Source organism: Acomys minous (assembly GCF_964271855.1).
Source record: "Acomys minous genome assembly, chromosome: 12".
Taxonomy (NCBI): Eukaryota; Metazoa; Chordata; class Mammalia; order Rodentia; family Muridae; genus Acomys; species Acomys minous.
Window position 1 is genome coordinate 26178103 of NC_140493.1, and position 21798 is coordinate 26199900.

Below are 21798 nucleotides of genomic sequence, written 5' to 3' on the forward strand. Positions count from 1 at the left end.
GGTGTGTGTGTGCTGGGCAGGGCCGGGCCCAGGCAAACCAGTCTGGCCAGTGAAGCCGAGCTGGCTGGGATGAGGCCCTGGGCGTGGGTGTGAGTCAGCGGGCTGGGGCTGGGGAACCACTGGGGAGGATGTCACCTGGAGCACTGCCTCAAAACAGGAGGCCTGGGAAGGAAGGCTCAGATGAGAAGTTGGTTGTGGACCCCCCCAGATCCACCCCTGGGACTAACAGGTGGGCCACAGAAGGGTCCCTTGGGACTTGCTTTCATTTAAAGGGGGTGGTGGTGGACTCCCAATCATGACAGTATAGTCAGGTCCCACACCCCATCCCGGGAGATAAGCTAGACTCTTCTTTATCTAAGCTTTTGAAGGCTCAATGTCTTCCTCAGCCCACGGTGTGGCCCAAGTGCTTCATGCTGGGGCTACAGTGGCTCTTTGTCTTTGGCAAGCTCCTGCCCAGCTTCATCTGGGTCGGCTTGAGGTTCCAGTGGCCAGCTGGGTTGGGATGGTATATGGCCAATGAGGGTCTGGGCAGTTAGGGCTGGTACATTTGAGATGCAGCTCGTGGCTCTGTGGCCAGTTTGAGTTTCCCGCGACTGAGGGTGGAGTGAAGGGTGGGGGGTTTTGGTGACGCCCAGGCAGGACCAGGCACGTTTTCAAGCGGCAGTCTAGCTACTGAGAGCCTGAGAGCCGCCCCCAGTTTCTCAGTCTCCCTCCCAGTCTGGCCAGTGAAGCTTTGTGGCCTGTAAAGTCCCGTACCCTGTGTCAGCACGTTAGTCAGCCTCCTCGGTTAGGGTGAGCCACTGCGCCGCCAAAGTCCCTATAAACTCCCTGGTGTGGCCCAGTGCCACAGAGTGGGGCCTGTGGAGCCTACGGGCAGAGCCAGGGCCCTGAGCTCTGCTGCTGTGGTGCGGACAACAGCCAAGGGGCAGCGCAGCCACTTGGGACAGCAGGAGCGGAGGGCTGAACCTGGCTGAGAGAGCAAGCAACCTACTGTGGCCTCTGGGATGTCCTCTGAGCTCCCCAACAAAGCCAGTTGATGAGCCAGGCCCCTGGGGAGCAGACATCTGGTGAAAGAGGCACTGGATCCAGGGCCATGTCTGGGAAACGAGGTCGAGGTCGAGCTCGAAAGCCCCGAGGCAAGAGGGTGGGCAGGACCCATCGGGCAGCTGGGCAGCAGGGCCCTGAGGCTGAGCCCCCGCCCCCCAACACAGGGGGCCCTCAGGACAAGGTGGGGGTGGCTCTGACAGAGCACGTGACCAGCACTCAGCCGGCTCCTCAGGGACACTCCAGGGCCGCCAGGCCAGAGCAGCCACAGGCAGCCTGGAGGCCAGTTCAGGACACTGCTTTGGAATCCGAGCTGGTGCTGGCCCCTGAGCACATGGAGGGCAGTGGAGCCGGGGCCCCCATGCCAGCCCTGGGCCCAGAATTGCTGAGACTCCACGAAGTCCAGCTGTGCCTAGCCCAGGAGCAGCTCCTGCTGGAGGACCGGAGGCGGCAGGTCCAGCTGCAGATGCAGCTGTGGCAGGAGGAGCAGCTGTGGCTGCAGCAGCTGCAGGAGGAGCAGCTGTGGCTGCAGCAGCTGCAGGAAGAGCAGGCCTGGGTGCACATGGAAGGGCTGCAGCTGGCTGTGGCCCTGGAGCAGCTCCGGAGTGAGGGCCTCGAGGCACTGCAAACCCAAGGCCAGGTAAGGCCTAGAGGGGTATTGGGCAGGGGCTCGGGCAGTCTGATGGTACAGTGGGCATCCAAGCATCTTACAGATGTGTGAAGGCTGGGAGGCCAGGCTGGCTACAGAACCTCTGTGGGCCTGTATACCAAGAAGGGCAGGTGCCCATTATACAGAATGTTGCCCAGACCAAGGACAGCAAGCCTGCCCAGACCACACAGTACTTGGCAGACCGAGGCCATTGCGGGAGGGAACTTGTTTGGGGATAGAGGTGTCAGGATTAGAAACTACAAGAGCTGTGTAGGGCAGAATGCACAGTAAGGGGTGAGGGCTGGGTGCAGCAACAGAGCGGAGGAACAGTCTCCACCCCAAGCATCCTGGGCAACTTCTCATCCGGTCCACCTGCCCTGCCCCCTGTTTACCGCAGCGTGGTGCCCAGGGCTTGAAATCATAGAGGCAGCACGCAGTGCTAGGGCCCCATTATCCTCATTCCAGGAGGAAGACTGGCCTCAGACGCAGCTGGGGCTATTTTGGGTAACTAGGATCTCACCCCAGCGTGGTGTGGAGTCACCACCACCTGCCAGCTCCGGGGAATCTGGCGCTGTCTGGTCTAAGATGCAGGGCTGCATCTGGGTCTGGGTGGATACTCGTGCAGCAAGCACAGACTCCAGGCAAGCTTGGGTGCAGAGCCCAGGACACAGCCTGGAAGATGCTCACAGCCGTGGCAGAATGAATGGGACTCAGAGCAGACGAGTGATCAAGGCTGCAAAAGGGTAGGCAGGTGGGGGCGGGGGTGGGGGGCAGTCCCTTTTCTGACGCTCGGCAGGAGCTAAGCCCAGGCTGGCTGTAACCCTTCATCCTGAAGTGCTATGGCAAGATGGTCTGAAGGGGGAAGCATGAGGCAGGATGGGGGAGCAATGATTGGACAGCCAGTTGGCACGAAGAGTCCCAGCTCGGATTCAAGGCCCGCTCTTTTCCAATACTGTTTAGTTGTTGTTTCGCCACGGGGTCTCTCTCTGTCCTGGAACTAACTCACTCTGTAGATTAGGCTGACCTCGAACTCAGAGATCCGCCTGCCTCTGCTTCCCAAGCACTGGGATTAAAGGCGTGTGCCTCCAACGCCCTGCTTCCATGTTGTTTTTAAGCTGTCTGCCCCTCCGATCTCCTCCTGACCCCTCTCCTACCTTCAGGGGCTCTAACATCGTGCCCTTCTGAGCACTGTGCCCACGCCCCCACCCCCCACCCCCGGCTCTAGAGGTCCCCGTGGCAGTGGATGTCTGAGCTTTGAACTATCAAATCGAATCATACTCAAGCCCAACGGAAAAAAAAACCCACTGATAACTACTTGGAAAGAAAGAGATTCTCCTGTGCACCTAGCGGTCTCATGGTCAGTGTTGGGGCAGTGCCCTGGAGGTCAGGGGGTGCACTCACCAGCAGCAGACCGAAGCTTGGATGCAGGGGGGGGTGCCTGCGACTTCCCTGGTGCAGCTTTGGGCCCCCCCTTCTTACTGCTCATTCTCCTGGGGGTGGGAAGGAAAAGTCCAGGGCAGGTACATTCAGGGGCGCAGAGGACAAGGCGGTGGGTATACTGCCCTGGATGGACACACGGCAGGAGCACAGCACATTCCTCAGCCAGCTCCTTGGTCCACCTGCCTGGCCCTGGTTATCTGAGTGTGTGCAAGGACGTCTAGCAAGAGGACGTCTCCCTTTATGCTTGTGTGCCTGTCCTCAGGCCATCCTGATGGAATCCACTGGAATCCTGCTGGAATTCTGGCACCAGTCTCTAGATCACTGGGCTACCAGCTGAGCAGCCCAAGTTCTGCAGACATGCCTTCAGCCGCCCGCGACCTGGGGTCTGCTGAACACAACCCTTCCTCACCCTCAAACTCTTTCTCTCTTCCTGGCCTTGGAGAAGTCTGCTGTCTGGTTCTGGTGGCAATCCTTCTCCCTAGTATGCAAAGCTGCCTCCCCTCCCCCGCCTCCCCCCATTCATTGCCCTAGGAAGAGTTTTCTTTCCACTCCAGCCTGGGTTAGGGTCTTCCAGTGTCCTAGACCCCTCACGGGGCCAATGAATAGGAAAACCGGGTAGTGCAATTACTGACTTCATACACCTATGTTCCCACCTCACCAAGGCCACAGGGTGCCATAAAGCATTCGGGAACGGAGTTAATGAAATGTTATCCTGAAAATAGGACCAGAAAGTGACTGAAGGCTGGCTTAGGGAAAGTGTTCGGGCAGGTGGCAAGCACTGGGAATTTGGGGCAGGAGAAGTGGTAGACAGGGATACGACCCAAATTCAGGCAGAGCCTAAGTCGGGGTGTGGGTGGGAGGGAGGACTGGGCAGATAGGGACCTAGGATGAACTAAGTCCTTAGGTGTACCGGGGATGTGTGGGGGTTGGTATGTGCATGAGGTTCCCTGTCTGTAGAGGGTCCCGGTCCTTGCAGCATCCTGGGTGCAGAGGCTCTCTAATGTATGTGTGTTAAGACAGGATCCCTGTGGCTTCAGTGGGTGTGCACAAAGGCAGGATGAGTGGGTGCCAGGACCACGGTTGGGGCAGTTTAGAGCATAATCCTCTATGTGCCATGGGGAATGGGGCTTGATTGTGGGATTCTGCGTGGCAGGGGCGGGGAGAGAGGGGAGGCTTCCGCTTATGGGTCATCCGAGATTCCCTTGTGCCCGAGGGGGTCCCACGGGTCCAGGTGTGTATGCAGGATCCCTCATGTGGTTGGAGGTATGGGTGGGGGGGCCCGTGGAGTTCCTATGCTGTCGATTTCATGTGCGGAGACTGCGGGGAGTGAATTGGGGAAGCCAGTGGTGTGTGTGCGTGAGGTAGGGCGGTCACCTGAGCGAGCTAGGTGCCCAGGCCCGCGTCTGCCGCCGCACCTGTCTCACCTGCCACCCGCAACAGTGTGCCCAGAAGCTCCGCCCCTCGCGTCGGGCTGGCCAGTTTCCTAGCGACTAAGCCGGAACTTCCGAGTCACCCCGACTTCCGGGGCGAGGGTCAGGGGTCGGCAGTAGGGGCTTCGAGCGATCGGTTCGCAAATAGGTTTCTACTGGCTTCTGGGTTCTGAAAGAAGAGGCTCTAGCAGTCCGGAGTGACGCTGGCCAGGGTCTGGGGCGTAGCTCTGAGGCGCCGTCAGAGCGCTCGGGGGTCGAGGTTGGGGTATGGGCTGGGGGCGCCTGCGAGACCACACTGGGGGCCCGGGGTTGCGGCTGGGGTCCGGGCCGTGGAGGGCACAGGAATGCGGGCGCGTCGGGGTGGGGCCGCCCCGCCCAGGTGCTGCCCGGGCAGGCAGGAGGCAGAGCGCGGGCGGGGCGGGGGCGGGCGCGTGAATCAGGCCGAACGGGCGGGCGGGCCGCGGCGGGGAGTGGCTGTCGGACGGACCGGACCGCGAGGCCTCTGGGCGGCGGTGGGCTCCTGCTGCCCCTGTGCCGAGATCCCGCTCACCTGGCCAGGTAGGGCTCCCTCCCCGGAGCGGGCCGGGCATCCGGCGCGGAGACTCCGGGCCTGTGCGCGGCAGCACCTGGGTCTGGCCTCTGGACCTGGGCCGGGCGGTGCAATGAGCGCGTGCGTGGGGCTGGGTCGGAGACAGGGAAACTGAGCGCTTCGGGGTACTGGGTGAGGGGTTTTCCAGAGACACGCTGGCAAGTGGGAGGCAGAAAAAAAAGGGTGCGACTCGCTATCGCGGCCTAGATGCTGTCGGGGCATGACTCGTACCTTTCCCGGAGACTCTTCCCCGAGCCGCCATGAACTGGGGTGTCCATGGCTGGATCTCTGTGTGGAGAGCAGGAAAAACTGGGCTCTTCTAACTTTTGATCCCACATCCCTGGACTGGATTGGCAGATAAGACACCTGGTCTGGGTAGCGGCTAGCTTTCTGGGGTACAGTAACACCCTTGGGCCTTGCAGTGCCTAACCCGCCAGCAGTCTAACTAAGTTCATCGACTTCCGGCCTTTGAGCCGAATCCCACCTCCCAGCTTCTCCTGGTCCTCTACCACTCCATTGCTACTTGGTCACAGCCACCCCCTTTGTGTAGTAGCCTAAGGCCCTCCCGATAGGATACCCTATCCAGACAGAACACTACTTCCTGCCAGGTCGGAGAGGAGGGGGTCATTTTTTTGTGTGTGTGCCGTTAGTGGCGAAGGGCCTGGAGAGTGGCTTCGGGTCGGAGGTCAGCGCAGAAAATTCCTGCTGAGTCATTGGTTGGGTGGGATCGGTTCCTTCCTTAAGCTAAGCCCCTCTTGGATAGGTAGATGTCAGTGAGCCGGCTGTTAGGTAGGAGTGGTCACTACCCGAAAGAGTGAAAGAGCGTATGGATGGGCATTCGAGGTTGTGTGTGACTGCTGTGAGGCCAGGTCCTACCTGGGCCACACAGGACTAGGGTCCCTTCCCAACCAATAGTATCTCTTATGGTTCCTCACCAAATGTTCAGAGGCTGGACAGTAACACTTCTCAGCCTTCCTTATATCAGCAAGCACCTCCTCAAGGTGAGCATGGTAGTGTGGGCATGCTGCCTACTAAGGCCGAGTGCAGTATGTCTAAGCAGACAGGCCAGCATGGTTACCCCAGGTGGTCTGCCTTGATCTCCCCAGAGCAGTGTGCCACACCTCACACTGCAGACAGGAAGGAAAAACAACTGCCCAAAGTCAGGGCAGTGCCCCAAAGGGAAGTCAGAGCACTCTTAAGACAGTAGACCTAGGAGTGTCCCCACCTCCAAACTCTGTCACATTTGGACTTGCTAATGTGTCACACCATGCCCCTAGGGATGACAGACACTATTGTTCCCTCGGTCATACGCAGTAGGGTCCTGACCCCTAACATCACTGGGCAAGTGTCCGCTAATAACAGAGCAGCCATCACTGGCCCACTCCTCAGGGCCCTTCCTGGGTAGAAATGCTTTCCTAGTGTAGAGTAACGTCCAGGAACCTGTGTGCTAGGCTGGGCAAGAGTCCCAAGCCATTTCAAGCCCGAGGAGCAGTAGGGTATGGGGTGTGCCTGCCTTAAGGCAGCTTCCAGGCCAGAGGTCAGCAGGTTTTCAGGCGTTTGGTTGTCATTTCTAATGCCTTCTTCAGGCACAAGCTTCTGCTACCCCCTCCCCCAGGCCACTAGAGACCAAAACCAGCAGCCACCATAGGGCACTGGCAGAGAACCCGGGCCAAGACGCGCAGCAAAGGCTCTGCCTTCGTTCTTAGTGTGATGAGGAGAGGGCCCAGGGTCTTGGAGATAATCTCTATTGCCACCGGGATGGGTGAGTCTGGGAGGGTATAGAGACCCTACAGAGAGAGGCTTGTTGCCCAGGGGGGTTTTTAGCTGAGGTGGAACAGTTAGCAAGGGGTGAGTCTTCAGAGAGATCGAAAGTTGAGGAGTTAGGACAGGGAGATCAGTGACAGGGCTGTGGGAAGAAGATACAGGTGTGGACTAAGGGAAGAGGTGTGGGTGGGGTTTAAGGCCATCACCCCTGGATGAGTCAGTCTCCACTGCACTAACCTTGGGCCAGGTACAGTGCTTGCCACCCCTCCCGTCCCTGTACGGTGAAGGTAACAGGCCAGAGCACTACCCAGGATCTTCAGGCGGTGGAGACAGTGCCAAGAGGCGAACAAGACTAACCTCTTGAGAAAAGAGGGAACAATCTCTTTACTGGACTGAATTTGTATCTTTCTATTTATTGTTTACTTATTTACTTACTTTTTAAGAAAGGTTTTTTCAAGACAGGGTTTCTCTGTGTAACAGCCCTGGCTGTAGACCAGGCTGGCCTCGAACCCACAGAGACCCACTTGCCTCTGCTGGGATAAAAGGCGTCCACCACCACTCCCAGCTCCGAATTTGTGTCTTAACTTGTTTTTAGAGGAAAAGGGATCCACAAAGTAAATAGAGTGTGTTGACCCCGAAGGAGGGGTGGGTGGGGCCTCCTGTCTGTCTGGAATGGGCTTAAACATTCTCAGTCCCTGAGACCCTGATGAAAACAAGGTCTCTGCCGGGCGTGGTGGCGCACGCCTTAAATCCCAGCACTCGGGAGGCATAGGCAGGTGGATTGCTGTGAATTCGAGGCCTGCCTGCTCTACCAAGTGAGTCCAGGACAGCCAAGGCTACACAGAGAAACCCTGTCTCAAAAAGGAAAACAAAATTTCAGCCCCAGGAAGGGCACTTAGGTGTGAGTGCCAGCGGCCCCTGTCTCCCCGCTAGGGGCATGCTATGGTCTGTAGTGCTGTTTCTGAGCCTATCTTGGTAGCTCTCCCAGGCATAAGCTAAACCCAAGATCTAGCAACTCCATCAACTGTGTGTGTCTACTTATAGAGTAAGGTAAGTAGGTTCTACTGCCCCTAGTTAATGCATCTTCCTGCCCCTCCAGGCCCCTGGCCCCAACATGGCCCGTCGCTCCCAGAGCAGCTCACAGGGGGACAACCCATTGGCACCTGGGTACCTGCCACCGCACTACAAAGAATACTACCGCCTGGCGGTGGATGCACTGACTGAGGGTGGGCCAGAAGCCTACAACCGCTTCTTGGCATCTGAGGGGGCACCTGACTTCCTGTGCCCCGAGGAGCTGGAACACGTGAGCCGCCACCTGCAGCCCCCACAATATGTGGCCCGCGAACCCCCTGAAGGCAGCCCTCCTGATGTGGACATGGATGGTTCCTCAGGCACCTACTGGCCAGTGAACTCGGACCAGGCGGTGCCTGAGCTGGACCTGGGCTGGCCCCTGACGTTTGGCTTCCAAGGCACAGAGGTCACCACACTGGTACAGCCACCACCACCGGACAGCCCCAGCATCAAAGATGAAGCTCGGAGGATGATCCGCTCTGCCCAACAGGTGCATTGTCATGGGCTTGATGGATGGTGAAGGGCAGCCTAAGCTGTACCTCGAAGCATGAACAGGAGAGTGTGGGAGAGACAAGAGCATTGCTGGTGCTAGGGATGCCAGGGCCGGCCGGCAGACCTCAGCAGGAGGGTACAGTTTGTCTGTTGTCGCCTGGGACTTGGTTAGTAGGCTCTCCATACATGTACTTGTCTGAGATCATGGCTAGGACCCAGAAGCTGGGGGCCTTTGACAAACTTGTCACTGCAGACCTTTCGCAGCTCAAAGCAGTCTCTCCACCCCCGACCCCTCCAAGTGGTTAGAAGCAGTATTAAATCAGGAAGACTGGCCCATACCAATAATCCTAGCATTCAGGGAGATTAAGGCCAGCCTGAACTACATAGTAACAGTACAGCCCAATATTAGAAAACAGTAACACCACAAAAACCAGGTAGATTAGGGTGAGGTAGCACGGCCAGATGGTAAAGGCAGGCGCAGCTTCTGTGCCTGTCCCAGGAAGTGACAACCCCCCAGCCAGCCCCCATCAAGCCTGAGAGGTTCTGATGCTAGGATCTGAACACACAGGGCCAGGGCTGCAGCTACCCTGCCTCTGAACAAAGCGCCCTAAAAGTTTAGGCTCTGCCCCTGCTCCAGGCTCCCTTACGGACTGCCAAGTGTCAATTGCTTTGGGTCCCTTCTACCACCCTCCCATTCATGGCCACTCTAATGGTCACTAGTGCTTGTGGGTGGAAGCGTGGCCAGAGATGGGTAGAGTGGCAGGACCTTTTCCCTCTCCGCTGACCTGATACCCACCTCCCAGGTGGTAGCCGTGGTGATGGACATGTTCACTGACGTGGATCTGCTCAGTGAAGTGCTAGAGGCAGCTGCAAGGCGTGTCCCAGTCTACATTCTCCTGGACGAAATGAATGCTCAGCACTTCCTAGACATGGCCGACAAGTGTCGGGTCAACCTGCACCATGTGGACGTGAGTGACCAAGCCAGGGGAGTGGAGGGGAAAATACTTTTGGTGAAGACCTGACTCCCCTCTCTTCCAGTTCCTGCGCGTGCGCACAGTGGCAGGTCCTACCTATTACTGCCGCACAGGGAAGTCTTTCAAGGGCCACCTGAAGGAGAAGTTCTTGCTGGTGGACTGTGCTGTAGTGATGAGCGGGAGTTATAGGTATGCCCAGTGGGTTTCCCTCAGCCCTGGCCCTCCCCAAGGAGCCCTCCTCCGATGGTCCCACCTCCTTCCTCATAACCCGCTCTTTGCCACAGCCCACCATCCCAAATCCTTATAGATCCCCATTCCCCGATTATTTTGGCCTTTGCGGCCCTACTTCCCCTCCCTGACTCCCACTATCCTGCCCACAGCTTCATGTGGTCCTTCGAGAAAATCCACCGCAGCCTGGCTCATGTGTTCCAGGGAGAGTTGGTTTCCAGCTTCGACGAGGAGTTCCGCATCCTCTTTGCACAGTCGGAGCCCCTGGTGCCCTCAGCTGGGGCGCTAGCCCGCATGGATGCCTATGCACTTGCTCCGTACTCTGGGGCTGGGCCACTGGTGGGCGTCCCCGGGTTTGGAGCCCCAACCCCTTTTTCTTTCCCCAAACGGGCGCACCTCCTATTCCAACCACCCCGGGAAGAAGGCCTGGGCTTCCCCTCTTTCTTAGACCCAGACCGCCATTTCCTATCGGCCTTCCGCCGTGAGGAGCTGCAGCGGATGCCTGGGGGTGCATTGGAGCCCCACACAGGGCTCCGGCCACTGACTCGTCCAGTTGAGGCTGGGCCCATTGGAGAGCTCGCAGGCCCCCGGGGCTTCTTCCAGGCACGGCACCTGGAAATGGATGCCTTCAAGCGGCACAGCTACACAGCAGCCGATGGGACTGGAGCAGTGGAGAACTTTGCAGCAGCGCGGCAGGTGTCCCGACAGACATTCCTCAGCCATGGTGATGACTTCCGTTTCCAGACCAGCCACTTCCAACGTGACCAGCTCTACCAGCAGCATTACCAATGGGACCCACAGTTTGCCCCTGCGCGCCCTCAGGGCCTCTTTGAGAAGCTTCGTGGAGGCCGGCCTGGCTTTGCGGACCCTGACGACTTTGCACTAGGTGCTGGGCCCCGCTTCCCGGAACTTGGTGCTGATGTACACCAGCGGCTGGAATACGTGCCGTCCAGCGCCTCTCGGGAGGTACGCCATGGCTCTGATCCCGCCTTTGGACCCAGCCCCCGTGGTCTGGAGCCCAGTGGGGCCTCTCGTCCCAACCTGGGCCAGCGTTTTCCATGCCAAGCAGCCTTGAGGCAAGGCCCAGACACCACTTCAGAGGCGGAGCCTGAACGCAGGGGTGGGCCCGAGGGCCGGGCTGGACTGCGTAACTGGCGCCTTGCTTCCTACCTGAGCGGCTGCCATGGTGATGGCGGGGAAGAGGGTCTGCCAATGGAGGCTGAGGCCTATGAAGATGACGTGCTAGCTCCGGGAGGCCGGGACCTGCTCCCCTCCACATTCCGCAGCCCTGTTTTCCCAGCCAAGGGACCAAAGCCAGGCTCAGGAAGCGGGGGTGGCGACAGCTCTGAACGAGAGGGCCTAGAAGAGACAAGTCTAGTTAAGCAGGACTCCTTCCGCTCACGCTTGAACCCGCTCATCCAGCGCAGCTCCAGGTTGCGCTCATCACTCATCTTTGCATCACAGGCCGAGGGTGCTGGTGGGACTCCAGCAGCCACCACTGAAAGAGTACAGCTGCTACACAAAGAGCAAACAGTCAGCGAAACGCTGGGTCCAGGCGGAGAGACTGTGCGTTCCAGTGCTTCGGCCAAAGTGGCTGAGCTACTAGAGAAATACAAGGGCCCTGCCCGGGACCCTGGCGGTGCAGGGGGTCCCATCACTGCCTCCAGCCACAGCAAGGCTGTAGTGTCCCAGGCCTGTCGGGAGGAGGTGGTAGCACCAGGAGGAGCTGGAACTGAGCGCCGTAGCCTTGAGAGTTGCTTGCTTGACCTGCGCGACTCCTTCGCACAGCAGTTGCACCAGGAGGCAGAGCGACACCCAGGGGCCGCTTCTCTGACCGCTGCGCAGTTGCTCGACACGCTGGGTAGCACAGACCGCCTGCCATCGCGCCTCCTCTCTGCCCAGGGCCGCTCCTTGTCTCCACAAGGTCGAGATAGCCCTCCACCAGAAGGGTCCAGAATGCACCAGCTGCCTTATTCTGAGCGCAAGGGGAGCCCCACTCCAGCCCACCCTGAGCGTAAGGGGAGCCCCACTCCAGCCTACCCTGAGCGCAAGGGGAGCCCAACCCCAGCTTACCCTGAGCGCAAGGGGAGCCCCACCTCAGCCTACCCTGAGCGCAAGGGGAGCCCCACCTCAGCCTACCCCGAGCGCAAAGGAAGCCCCACATCTGGATTTCCCAATCGGAGGGGTAGCCCAACCACAGGATTGACTGAGCAGAAGGGGAATCCCACCTCGGCCTACCCAGACCGCAGGAGCAGCCCAGTACCCCCAGTACCTGAGCGCAGGGGCAGCCCAGTGCCTCCCGTGCCTGAGCGCAGAGGTAGTCTCACCTTTGCTGGGGAGTCTTCGAAGACTGGCCCTACAGAGGAGGTGGCTGGCGGCCCCATGGAAGTCCTACGAAAGGGCTCCCTCCGCCTTAGGCAGCTGCTGAGCCCCAAGAGTGAGCGGCGTGGGGAGGATGAAGGCAGCTTCCCAGCTCCTCAGGAAAATGGGCAGCCTGAGAATCCCCGAAGACCCTCGCTGGGTCGGGGTGACAGCACAGAGGCTGCTGCGGAGGAAAGAGGCTCAAGGGTGCGCCTAACTTCAGCTACTGCCAATGCCCTGTACAGCAGCAACCTGCGAGATGATACGAAGGCCATTCTGGAGCAAATCAGTGCCCATGGCCAGAAGCACCGCGGAGTCCCCGCTCCAGGTCCAACCCATAGCAGTCCTGAACTAGGTCGCCCAACACCTGCAGGAGACTTGGCCCCAGACATGTCTGACAAGGACAAGTGTTCAGCCATCTTCCGCTCAGACAGCCTCGGGACACAAGGCCGGCTCAGCCGCACACTGCCTGCCAGTGCAGAGGAGCGAGACCGGCTCCTGCGCCGCATGGAGAGCATGCGCAAAGAGAAGCGCGTCTACAGTCGCTTTGAAGTCTTCTGCAAAAAGGACGACGCTGGCAGTACTGGAACAGGAGACAACTTGGCAGACGAAGACACCAGAGACAGTAAAATGGGCAAATTTGTTCCCAAGATCCTGGGTACATTCAAAAGCAAAAAATGACCTGGTCTTAGAGGCCAGGACTCTGTATCACTGCCATACCGCACCCACAGTACCCGTCTGGTACTGATGGAGTGGTGGCCGCCAGGCTGCTGTCAAAGCAGTTTGGAACCTTGCTGACAACCACCTAAACTGAGCTCCACTTGAATTCTCCTGGCAGCTGCACTGCGTCTCACTCTTGGCTTTTCCTCACTAAGGGCCTCAGCCCCTCCTCCTGGTGTATTTTCCTCATTGCCTCCCTCACCTCAGTCTCTACCATCTCCAGGGCTCAGGTCCACGTTGGGTCTTAATTCACCTCAGGGATCCATCTCTCTGCCTTATTCTTCAACTTTTCAAGAACTCTATCACTTTATGCCTCAGTCGCCTAGTTAGGGCCTTTTATCTCAGGACTTTTTCTCAGGTATGTATCTCACAGCCTCCTGGGTCCACTGCCTCCCTCTGGTGACAGCTTCCTCCATCCTCTCACCTCCATCTCTCTCTCTGGAACTCACCTTTTCTGCTCTCACTGTCTCCTCACCGCCTCCTAGCACTTTCTTGGCTTCTGCCCTCTTGCTGTAGGGCTGGCAGGGCTGGCCTTGGGCAGTTTAAAGGAAAGGGATGCCGCCTAGGGTAGGCCACTGGACAGTAGTTGCCAGGTACCTCCTGGGGCTCCTCAAGCCACATCTGCCTTCTCCAGGAAGTCCCTGGGTAGCACTTGAAGAGGAATGGAGAGCATTGGACTTTGCAGTACAATAAAGCAGTCTGGACAGACTTTCTATGACCCTGAACTTCAGTAAGTTCCAAACCTCAGTAAGTTCCTAAGCCAAAGTCTGGGAAGAGGTTGTATTTGTCCTCAGCAAAAGGCAGAAGATGGGATATAGTACAGCCTGGGCCCCAGCCACCACTAGGGGATGGTAGACCCCCCCCCCCAATCCACCCTAGTCTTGGTCCTTTCCTATTTGCCACCACCACCAACAACAAAAAATCTGTCCAAGATCCCTGGTTATTTTATGTCTTATTAGTAGGTTTTTTTTCAAGGCAGGGTTTCTATGTGTAGCCTTAGCTGTTCTTGGTTTGTAGATCAGGCTGGCCTCGAACTCACAGTGATCCACCTGCCTCTGTGGAGATCCCAAGTGCTGGGATTAAAGGAGTGCACTTTCTCACTGCCCCCCCCCCTTTTTAAAGTTTTGTTTATTATGTATACAGTGTTTTGCCTGCATGTACACCTGCACGCCAGAAGAGGGCACCAGATCTCATTTCAGATGGTTGGGAATTGAACTCAAAAGCCTTTGAAAGAGCAGCTGGTGCTCTTAACCCCTGAGCCATCTTTCCAGCCCCCCACACCGGGGCACTTTTATCTTACCTCTAAGGATTTTGATTTGGATGACTCCAAATGCGTAGAGAGAGCCTCCCCCAACACACACACGCACACATACACCAACCACACGGCACTGAGAAATAGGTTTCTGCTATCTACTAGTCTTTCCAAATAGTTTATACATATGTGTGAATCATGCACACACACTCAGTTATAGGAAATCCCAGAGGGGCAAAGACATATGAGAACAAAGCCACTAAGATCTGACTCCAGCATCTGGAGAATGGAGAGTACTGGGACTTGGGCAGTGACCCGATTCACACTGTAACATTCCACTGTCAAAACTCCCCAAGTTCCTGGGCCAGGTACACACAGTCCCCTGGGAACCAGATGAGCTGCAGTGTTTCCTAGTCTTGGCATGCTCCTTGCTTAGCTTGTCTTGGGGCGCATGGTGTGGTATCCTGTGCGTCACTGCTCAGGCTCAGACCTGTTGAGCTCTGCAGTGGAAAAGTGGAGGCTGGTAGTCCTTCCTGGGGCCCTCTGAACCCCTTGACTGCACCCTCCATGCCTTCCTAAGAAGGACATCCACTAAAGCACAGTCTCTTGCATTCTGACACTAACAATAAACACCACACACAGGCTCCCAACAGCCCAGTGTGGGAGGCAGAGGTGATCTTCGCTCTAAGTTCTGGGGCCGCCTGGAACAGCAAGTTCCAGACTAGCCAGGGCTACACAGTGAGAGCCTACACACACACACACACACACACACACACACACACACACACACTATCTCATGTCAGCATGTCCCCAAATAGGTGTGACCATCCAATTTATACCAGCTATTAACCCTGTGGCCTTCCTAGTTTTCCTTTTTCGGAAAACCACTAGTCCTGTGTGGACCTCTTAGCCCTCGGTGCCTGTACAAACACCTCTCCCGTACCTGCCAACCCTATACAAACCCCATAGCCAACCTTCTGGGTCTCCAGTCTTCAAGCCCAGCAGACACCGCTCAACCTTTATCTTGCAGTTTCTGTCCCACCTGAACTCTTCCTACCCTAATAGCCAGTTTTGGCATTGTAGGCAACACTGGTTTCCGCTGTTTGCCCTCACACACTCCTTTGTTCTGTTTGTCAGAAACTTGGAGCTATGCCTCAGACTCTTAAAGCCACGCACTGACCCCTCTGGCAGTCAGCCAGCGCAGGGGACAGCCCTCTTGGCCCCAGTTCTGACTGGCTCCCTGCCATGTTGGAATCATATCCACTCTCTCCCATACCCAGGTATTTGATTTCTGAATCTGCCTCACTGCACCCAGTACTACTGCCATGCAGGCTCCAACTCTGCCCAGCTTTCCCTACCCACGCCTGGTCCCTTCTGCCATTTGCTTTACTGTGTGTGGCCAGCAGTTCAGACAGCTTCCCTGGCTTGTGTGTGTGGGGGGGTGGGGGGGGCGGGGAATGACCTTCAGAAGCTGTGTGGAGTCCTCGGAGCCTCTACACAAGTCTGGTCTGAACTCACATGAAACCCTTTGCACAGTAGTGCCCCTACAAGATCTTAAAGGTGTCTTCCTGGCCGCCTGGAGACAAGCCAGGAGTCGGTTACTGTGTGGTCAGAATACAGGCGGCAGTCACTGACAAAAGGCAGCGAGAGTCTTGGCCCAAGACACGTGCTGCCCCATTCTCTCTCCTCTTTGCGACCCGGGTCTCAGGCAGTCGTTGGTACCCTGCATGTGGGTGGGGAATGGATGCACAGACTTTGTCCCATAGGACTAGGCTGTGTGGGCAGAAGCTTCTGAGAGAGCAGACATGGTTATTCAATTCTGTGCCCAGCACAGGATTCGGATGTGGAACACTCGGGAGAGTGGGCTTCAGGAAAGGTTTGGGACCTAGGAAGGGAGTCTTCGGATGGTAGTGGGCAAAAAGATGGCTTAGCTGGGCTGGGGAAAATACTTTATTAGAAGAAATTGTTGGGGGGGGGCGGGGTGGAGTGGAAACCTCCACCTACTCCCCCTTAGGGGAGAGAGGATCAGAGAATCCTCCTGGAACTCCCTGGAGGCTGGGGAATGGCGCCAGGTTGCCGCAAGGAGGCGGGCGAGCGGCTCAAGCACGCGGTCCTGGGAGCAGGGGCAGGCGGCCCAGCGCGGAGCGGCACACGGTCCCGTAGGCCTGGGAGTAGCCGCCAAGAGCAGCTCTGGCTGCGCCCTGGGCCCCTTGCGAGGCCGAGGTGCCAAACATCCTTCGGCCGGGTCGGGGTTCCGGGGCGTCCCGGGGCAGGCGGGAAGGGACCTGCACGCAGGCGAGGGTCTTGTTCAGGAGGGGGAAGATTGGAGAAGGATTCTGAGGGGTACGAACCGCACTGGAGGGAGCTGGGAAGGGCCGGGGCCGGGCTCACCCTTCGTGCGCAGGCCGCCCTCGGCCCACCGCCCCGGGCCGGATTACTGCGGATCAGAGCCTGATTGGCCGCCTGAGCCGCGGCCTGTGACGTCAGGGAGGGCACCACTACCCTAATGTTTGGCTTCACCTGGAAGGAGTACGCCACAGGGTCACGAAAAAGTAGTGCAAGAAGCTCTTCCATGCCCACCCAACCTCTACTTACCCTTGAGGGTGGCTCTGCAGTGGCCCCTGCGAGCCTTTCCCCCCTTCCTGGCTGCGGAAGTTGGAGCAGGGGGTCTGAGTTCTGCTTGGGAACTTCTGTGGGGTCGTAAGAGCAACCCCAGCAGTTAGGTCCCAGCTGCACATCTTGGTGGCCCTACACAGAAGGGGCCAGGGGTGCGTAGGAGGCAGGCAAGGCTCACCCACGTGCTCGGGGTTATGACCAGGGATATTCTGAGGTCTGGGTCTGCGTTTCCGCGCAAGCATCTCCGCCGGGACCTGAGGGAGGGCTCCGGGCTTGAGTGACTGCGCATGGGCCGGGGAAACCCTGAGCTCTGCCCGCGAGGCCGCACCCCGCAGGCCTTCTTCTCGAGGGCTGCGGCCCTTTCCCCTCCGCTCCAGAATCATCTGTGGAATAGGAGGGGCACTCAGAGGGGGCCGGACAGTCGCTGCAGGAGGAGGCTTCGAGGGAGCCCGTACCTGATACAGGCGGTTGCGATACTCCGGTACAGAGAGCTGGTCTCCTTCGTGCACCGGGAGCCGCACGTGGGATCCCCGTGTCCACTCGCGGTCTGGGCAATGGAATCTACCGGGCCAGGGAAAAAAAATGGATGCAGGAGTGATGGGACCCAAGTTTCAGGAGAGCAAGCTCCTACCCTTGCCCTTCGCTCCGAGGTCAGCCTTATTTGTACTTCACCTCTGCACGTAGGGGTGTTGCAGCGCCTGCTCTGCACTAAGCCGCTTGTCGGGAGCAAACGCCAGGAGTTGCTTGAGGAGGTCCAGGGCTTCTGGGGGAGTGTCTGGCGGCAGGAGAGCGTCCAGCGTCTGCCGTGGCCTGCGGGCAGCTGCCTGTCGTCTCCTTTCTAGGGCCCCACCCGCGGAAGCTTCTGTGCGTGGCTTGACCTCTGCTTTTCTGCTTGTGTAAACCCCACTCCTCGAGCCCTCTTCCCGAGGTGGTCGCCTCTCCATCCCAACCCCCTTCTCCTCGCTCAGCGGGGAGCTCCTCCTTTTTCTAAGGCTGGGGTATTCTCATTTCTGGGAGATGGGTCTTCTTTTTTTCTTTTTTCTTTTTCTTGCCAGTCTCTTGTATTTTGCCTCTCCCCCTCCTTCATAACTAAGCTTTAAGAGGCTGGGGCTGAAAGCAGAGTTCTGCACTGGTACAAACTGGCTCCTGTACCAGCTGCAGGATGGCGGCGGCCCCCTCCTGCAACCTGCTACCCCTCCACCACACCTAAGTGTTCCACTCACCTGAACCCAAGGTTCCGCAGAATCAGAGTACTGTAGTCTGAGCCAAGGCCCTGGAGTTCTGTGGGTGGGTGGAAAGAGGAGATATGAACAAGGCAGGCTGGGGGGGATGGGGGGGGGTGGGGGGGAACGACCATCCCTTATAGCCACATAAATAATAGCCTCTCAGAAAGCCTGTGATCTGGAGGAGCTCAGACCCCCAAAAGCCAGGCATTTGCCTTGTATGAGCCCAAGAGTGCCCACAGCCGTGCTCCACCCGGAAGACACACACTCTCAACACGTGCACATAGAAGATGCGGGGGTTACACCTCCCTTTGCTTCTGTCCCCCAAAGCAGGAACTTGCTGAGAGAGAACAGGGACATCCTGCTGGACCTTGAAGGTGTCCCTCTCTTGCCATGCTCCTCCTAAGGCTCTCAGCAGCCAGCACGGACCCTTCACTTCCTGACCCTCTGCACAATCAGCCACATGCTTCCTGGTACCCTCTCTGTCCCTGTGGCCAAGCCTGCCTCTCTGCACCAGCCACCCCCGAGCGGCTGCTCTCTGGGTCCCCCATCCCAGAGGCTCTTTCACTCAGTCATCCTGGAGCAAACGACTCCCTTCTATACACAATACCTAATCTCCACAGCTGTGCCCTCTGACTCTCACTATCTTTTTTTTTTTTTTTTAGGTTTTTCAAGGCAGAGTTTTTCTGTGTATCCTTAGCTGTCCTGGAGTCGCTTTGTAGACTGAGCTGGCCTCGAACTCACAGGGATCTGCCTGCCTCTGCCTCCCCAGTGCTGAGATTAAAGGCGTGCGCCGCCGCCGCCGCCGCCGCCGCCGCCGCCACCACCACGCCCCCCCCCTCGCTATGCTATCTAGGGACAGGCTGCTGAGGTTGGGACCTCTTAGTGCACGTGCTCACCCTCCATGGAGGGCAACGGGATGGTCTCCAGGATCAGCTGCAGCTGATGGAGAGTAGATGTGCCGGGAAACAGTGGCTGCCCTCGAAGCATCTCTCCCAGGATGCAGCCCAGGCTCCACATGTCCACTCCGGGGGTATACCTGGGGCAGGACGGGGTAGGTGCAAGGGAGCGAGCACAGAGGCAGAATAGGAAGGAGTGCAGGAATAGGGCTGCGAATACTCAGAGATGGGCCCAGGCAGGGCCAGGATACAGGCTGCCCTGTGGGACCCGAAGGGAGAAGGTAGGTTGGGCATTCAGCTGTTACCATCGGGAGGATAGAAGCACCTCTGGAGCTCGGTACCAGCGTGTGGCCACATACTCTGTCAGGGCCTGACCCTCCGGCCCCTCAGGGAGGTCGCTCAGGGAGCGTGCCAGGCCAAAGTCACAGAGTTTCACCCGGCAGGCAGCATCCAGTAGAACGTTGGCTGGCTGGGGAGCGGGATAGACTTGAGACTCAGGGAGCTTGGTGCACAGGGAAGCCAGGGAACTGTGTGGGCACAGCGTGGACCCAACCTTCTGGTCTCGGTGGATGACACTCCCTGAGTGGATAAACTTGGTGGCCCTCAGGAGCTGGTAGAAGATGCATCGCTTGTGGATATCCTCCAGCAGCCTGCCCTTTTGGATGACTGCATTCAGGTCGGTGTCTGGGAAGGGGCAGGAGCCGGGGAAGGGTTACGCAGGTCAGTCTGGAGGGTGAAGAGTGTGCGGGTCTGTACCACTCTGAGCCTGCATCAGCCCTCACATCCCTCCTGGGCTCTCTCTGCCTGGCTACCCAGCCGTTTGAGCCTGTCTTCACTGTCAGTAGAACCATGATGGTCTATGGACTTATTTCCATCCTGGCTTACAAACTGAGCAGGGGGTGGAGGGTTGGGGGGGGGGAGGGAGAGCACAGCAAATGAGGGCAAAGCAGGAATTCTGTGCAGGAAGGGAAGGGTCAGAGCAGGTAGGGTAAGCGGAGAGGGGGAAGGGGAGGCTCACCTCGAGGCTTTGGACGTCAGTCTTCACCAGCTTTGTGCTCAGGTGCAGGGGAGAGATGGGGGCGACAGATACAGTGGAAGCCAGGCAGCAGAGGGACATAAGGAGGGAGCCAGTCCGCCCAAGTGGGGCTGGGGACCGGCCTGAGGCGTCACTCACCCATAGATTCAAACACCAGGTAAATATCTCTGTCACTCTCTGCTGGGATCACGTCAAGCAGGCGGATGATGTTGGGATGGTCCCCAAACTCCTGGGAAGACAGGCTGCTGCTTCTGTGGACTGGACCACCAGGGCCAGCTTCTCCCTTGTCTGTGGGGACCTGCTCCCAGAGAAGGGATGTGGTAGGCATGGCCCTGGACCACTTACCTGGAGAAGCATGACTTCGCGGAAGGTTCTCTGTAAGAAACAGAAAACACCCAGCAGGGCTGACCCAGCAATGCCAGGAAACCTGCTGAGCCCCCCTGGCCCCCCACAACCCCCAAGCATCCCCACACTTCCCCCACTGCTCACTTACCTGAGCATCTGTCTGGTCCCTAAAGGCATCAAAGATTTTCTTGATGGCCACTACCTCACCAGTCCTCCGATCCACTGCCTTCCACACAATGCCATAGGCCTGGGGAACACACAGCTTGCTGAACACGGGGGTGGGGGTGGGGGGTGGCGGGGCACAGGCACTCTACTACACAGAGTCATTCCATGCAGCCAGGCTGCCCCATCCAGCTGTGGATTCCGGGAGGGGTCAGAGCGTGACAAGACCTGGAGTGGCAGATCCTACAACTAACCGCAGAACTTTCTGGAGTGGGGGAAAGGGGGGCGTGAAGCCACAATTGAGCACTCCTGGGCAGGGCCTGAATGAAGCCTGCTGTCTTTAGGATGACCTTTAACCCCTCCAGCTCCCCACACATTCTCACTTTCTTTCTCCACAGCTCCATCCCACCTGTGTAGCAAATCCTATAGCCTTAACCTTCAGAATGTACCCGGGACCTGGCGGCTACCGTCCCTGCTAACTATGCTGCACACTGGCCCGAGAGAGCCTCTCGTAGATTGGCTATCTGCTCTCTGCCACTCCCACCCCATTACCAGCACAGACCCTCCCCAGAGTAAACAGGATGAGCTTTGTAAAATGTTACAAACAGCTGCAGCTGATCAAATAGAGTCAAAGTCTTTAAATTCCCCCAGATCCCTTCCACACAGCGAAACCCATCTCCAACCGCCAACAGGTCTTTGCGATTGCTGTTTGCTTGTTGCCCTCTACCATACGAAGAATACACACACACACACACACACACACACACACACACACACACACACACACACACCACACACACACAATCATACAATCACACACATTCACACATATAGCCCCATATGCTCAGATCCAACTATAATCGCAAATACACCTGCGCTCACACCCAGTTCCTGCTCTCATTCAATATGCCCACTTAGACCGTCCTGAGCCTGGCTTATGTGCTCCTGGAGCAGCCTGGGAGCAGCCTTTCACTCTCGGTACATGGAATGGGCCAGGCTTCCTTAGAACAACCTATGGCAACCCAGAAAGGTAGGGGACGTGGTGGAACACCCGTACAACTTCTCCTGCCTCCTGGGGACTCTGGCAGTCACCTGTCTTCCAGGGCAAGGTCCCTGAGTGTCACCTGGTTTCCTTATGGAAACAAGGGTACAGGAGCCTCGGAGAAGGCAGGACGCAAGCCCAGGAGCCAACGTTCAGTGTCTGAATAATTAGACCTTAAGGGGGCTGATCAGATAACTTCAATGCCCCCTCAGATGATGGAGCGTCCCCGCGCTCACCCCCTTCCCAAGCCTCCGCTTGATCAGGTATCTCTGGGCTACGTTACGGTCCACCTCCGCAGCACACATAGCAGCAAGCACACAGCTGGCTCTTGGGGGCCACCGACTCTTTCCTTGGAACTGGGCCTGTTGATCCGTTGACTTGGGAACCGGCCGCGGCGATGCTCCTCCCATGCGCCTGCGCCAATGGGCGGGGTCTGCTTCCAGCCCTACCTTTCCGCTTGG

The 21798-nt window shown here is 57.9% G+C and overlaps 3 protein-coding genes across 18 annotated transcripts in view; 1 reads left to right on the top strand and 2 right to left on the bottom strand.

Moving 5' to 3' along the window:
* Window positions 1–4687, bottom strand: part of IQANK1 (IQ motif and ankyrin repeat containing 1) — a 31082-nt gene extending 26395 nt beyond the window's left edge. For 4 of the 7 annotated variants that reach the window (XM_084751609.1, XM_084751608.1, XM_084751607.1 and 1 more), the window contains exons 1-2: window positions 4558–4687; window positions 3095–3183 (exon numbers count right to left, since the gene is read on the bottom strand). In XM_084751609.1, the coding sequence (XP_084607735.1) occupies window positions 3095–3179 (85 nt within the window). In that variant the 5' untranslated portion in view covers window positions 3180–3183; window positions 4558–4687. Of the gene's footprint in view, window positions 1–2213; window positions 2307–3094; window positions 3184–4507 lie in introns of those variants that run through there. The other 3 variants (XM_084751605.1, XM_084751604.1, XM_084751606.1) reach the window with 3 other exon arrangements.
* Window positions 89–13866, top strand: FAM83H (family with sequence similarity 83 member H). 4 transcript variants are annotated; one of them, XM_084751601.1, is made up of 5 exons: window positions 89–229; window positions 8016–8477; window positions 9283–9447; window positions 9518–9642; window positions 9834–13866. In XM_084751601.1, the coding sequence occupies exons 2-5, from the start codon at window positions 8031–8033 to the stop codon at window positions 12721–12723; spliced, it is 3627 nt and encodes a 1208-aa protein (XP_084607727.1). In that variant the 5' UTR covers window positions 89–229; window positions 8016–8030; the 3' UTR covers window positions 12724–13866. The 4 variants fall into 4 exon arrangements, with proteins under 4 accessions (XP_084607727.1, XP_084607725.1, XP_084607728.1 ...); XM_084751599.1 differs by lacking the exon at window positions 89–229 and adding an exon at window positions 247–1684; XM_084751602.1 differs by lacking the exon at window positions 89–229 and adding an exon at window positions 4675–4699.
* A 1758-nt stretch (window positions 13867–15624) lies between these two features.
* MAPK15 (mitogen-activated protein kinase 15) lies at window positions 15625–21798 on the bottom strand. 7 transcript variants are annotated; one of them, XM_084749839.1, is made up of 14 exons: window positions 21574–21797; window positions 20282–20380; window positions 20134–20163; window positions 19927–20017; window positions 19306–19436; window positions 19058–19221; window positions 18753–18892; window positions 17854–17911; window positions 17303–17440; window positions 17086–17191; window positions 16809–17013; window positions 16610–16704; window positions 16406–16534; window positions 15989–16299 (listed from the first exon to the last, which is right to left on the bottom strand). In XM_084749839.1, the coding sequence occupies exons 1-14, from the start codon at window positions 21745–21747 to the stop codon at window positions 16114–16116; spliced, it is 1746 nt and encodes a 581-aa protein (XP_084605965.1). In that variant the 5' UTR covers window positions 21748–21797; the 3' UTR covers window positions 15989–16113. The 7 variants fall into 7 exon arrangements, with proteins under 7 accessions (XP_084605960.1, XP_084605962.1, XP_084605964.1 ...); XM_084749836.1 differs by having other exon boundaries at window positions 15628–16534; window positions 21700–21791; XM_084749835.1 differs by having other exon boundaries at window positions 15631–16534; window positions 21574–21798.

Excerpts from the sequence above, each read along its gene's own strand:
- FAM83H (XM_084751599.1), top strand. The coding sequence starts at position 1,037 with ATGAGCCAGGCCCCTGGGGAGCAGACATCTGGTGAAAGAGGCACTGGA. Across the intron at positions 9,448-9,517 it reads TCAACCTGCACCATGTGGAC|TTCCTGCGCGTGCGCACAGT; the intron begins GTGAGTGACCAA and ends CCTCTCTTCCAG. Across the intron at positions 9,643-9,833 it reads GTGATGAGCGGGAGTTATAG|CTTCATGTGGTCCTTCGAGA; the intron begins GTATGCCCAGTG and ends TCCTGCCCACAG.
- MAPK15 (XM_084749834.1), bottom strand. The coding sequence starts at position 21,747 with ATGGGAGGAGCATCGCCGCGGCCGGTTCCCAAGTCAACGGATCAACAG. Across the intron at positions 19,437-19,926 it reads CCTGGTGTTTGAATCTATGG|ACACCGACCTGAATGCAGTC; the intron begins GTGAGTGACGCC and ends GCCCCTTCCCAG. Across the intron at positions 18,893-19,057 it reads GTGCTTCTATCCTCCCGATG|GTATACCCCCGGAGTGGACA; the intron begins GTAACAGCTGAA and ends GTCCTGCCCCAG.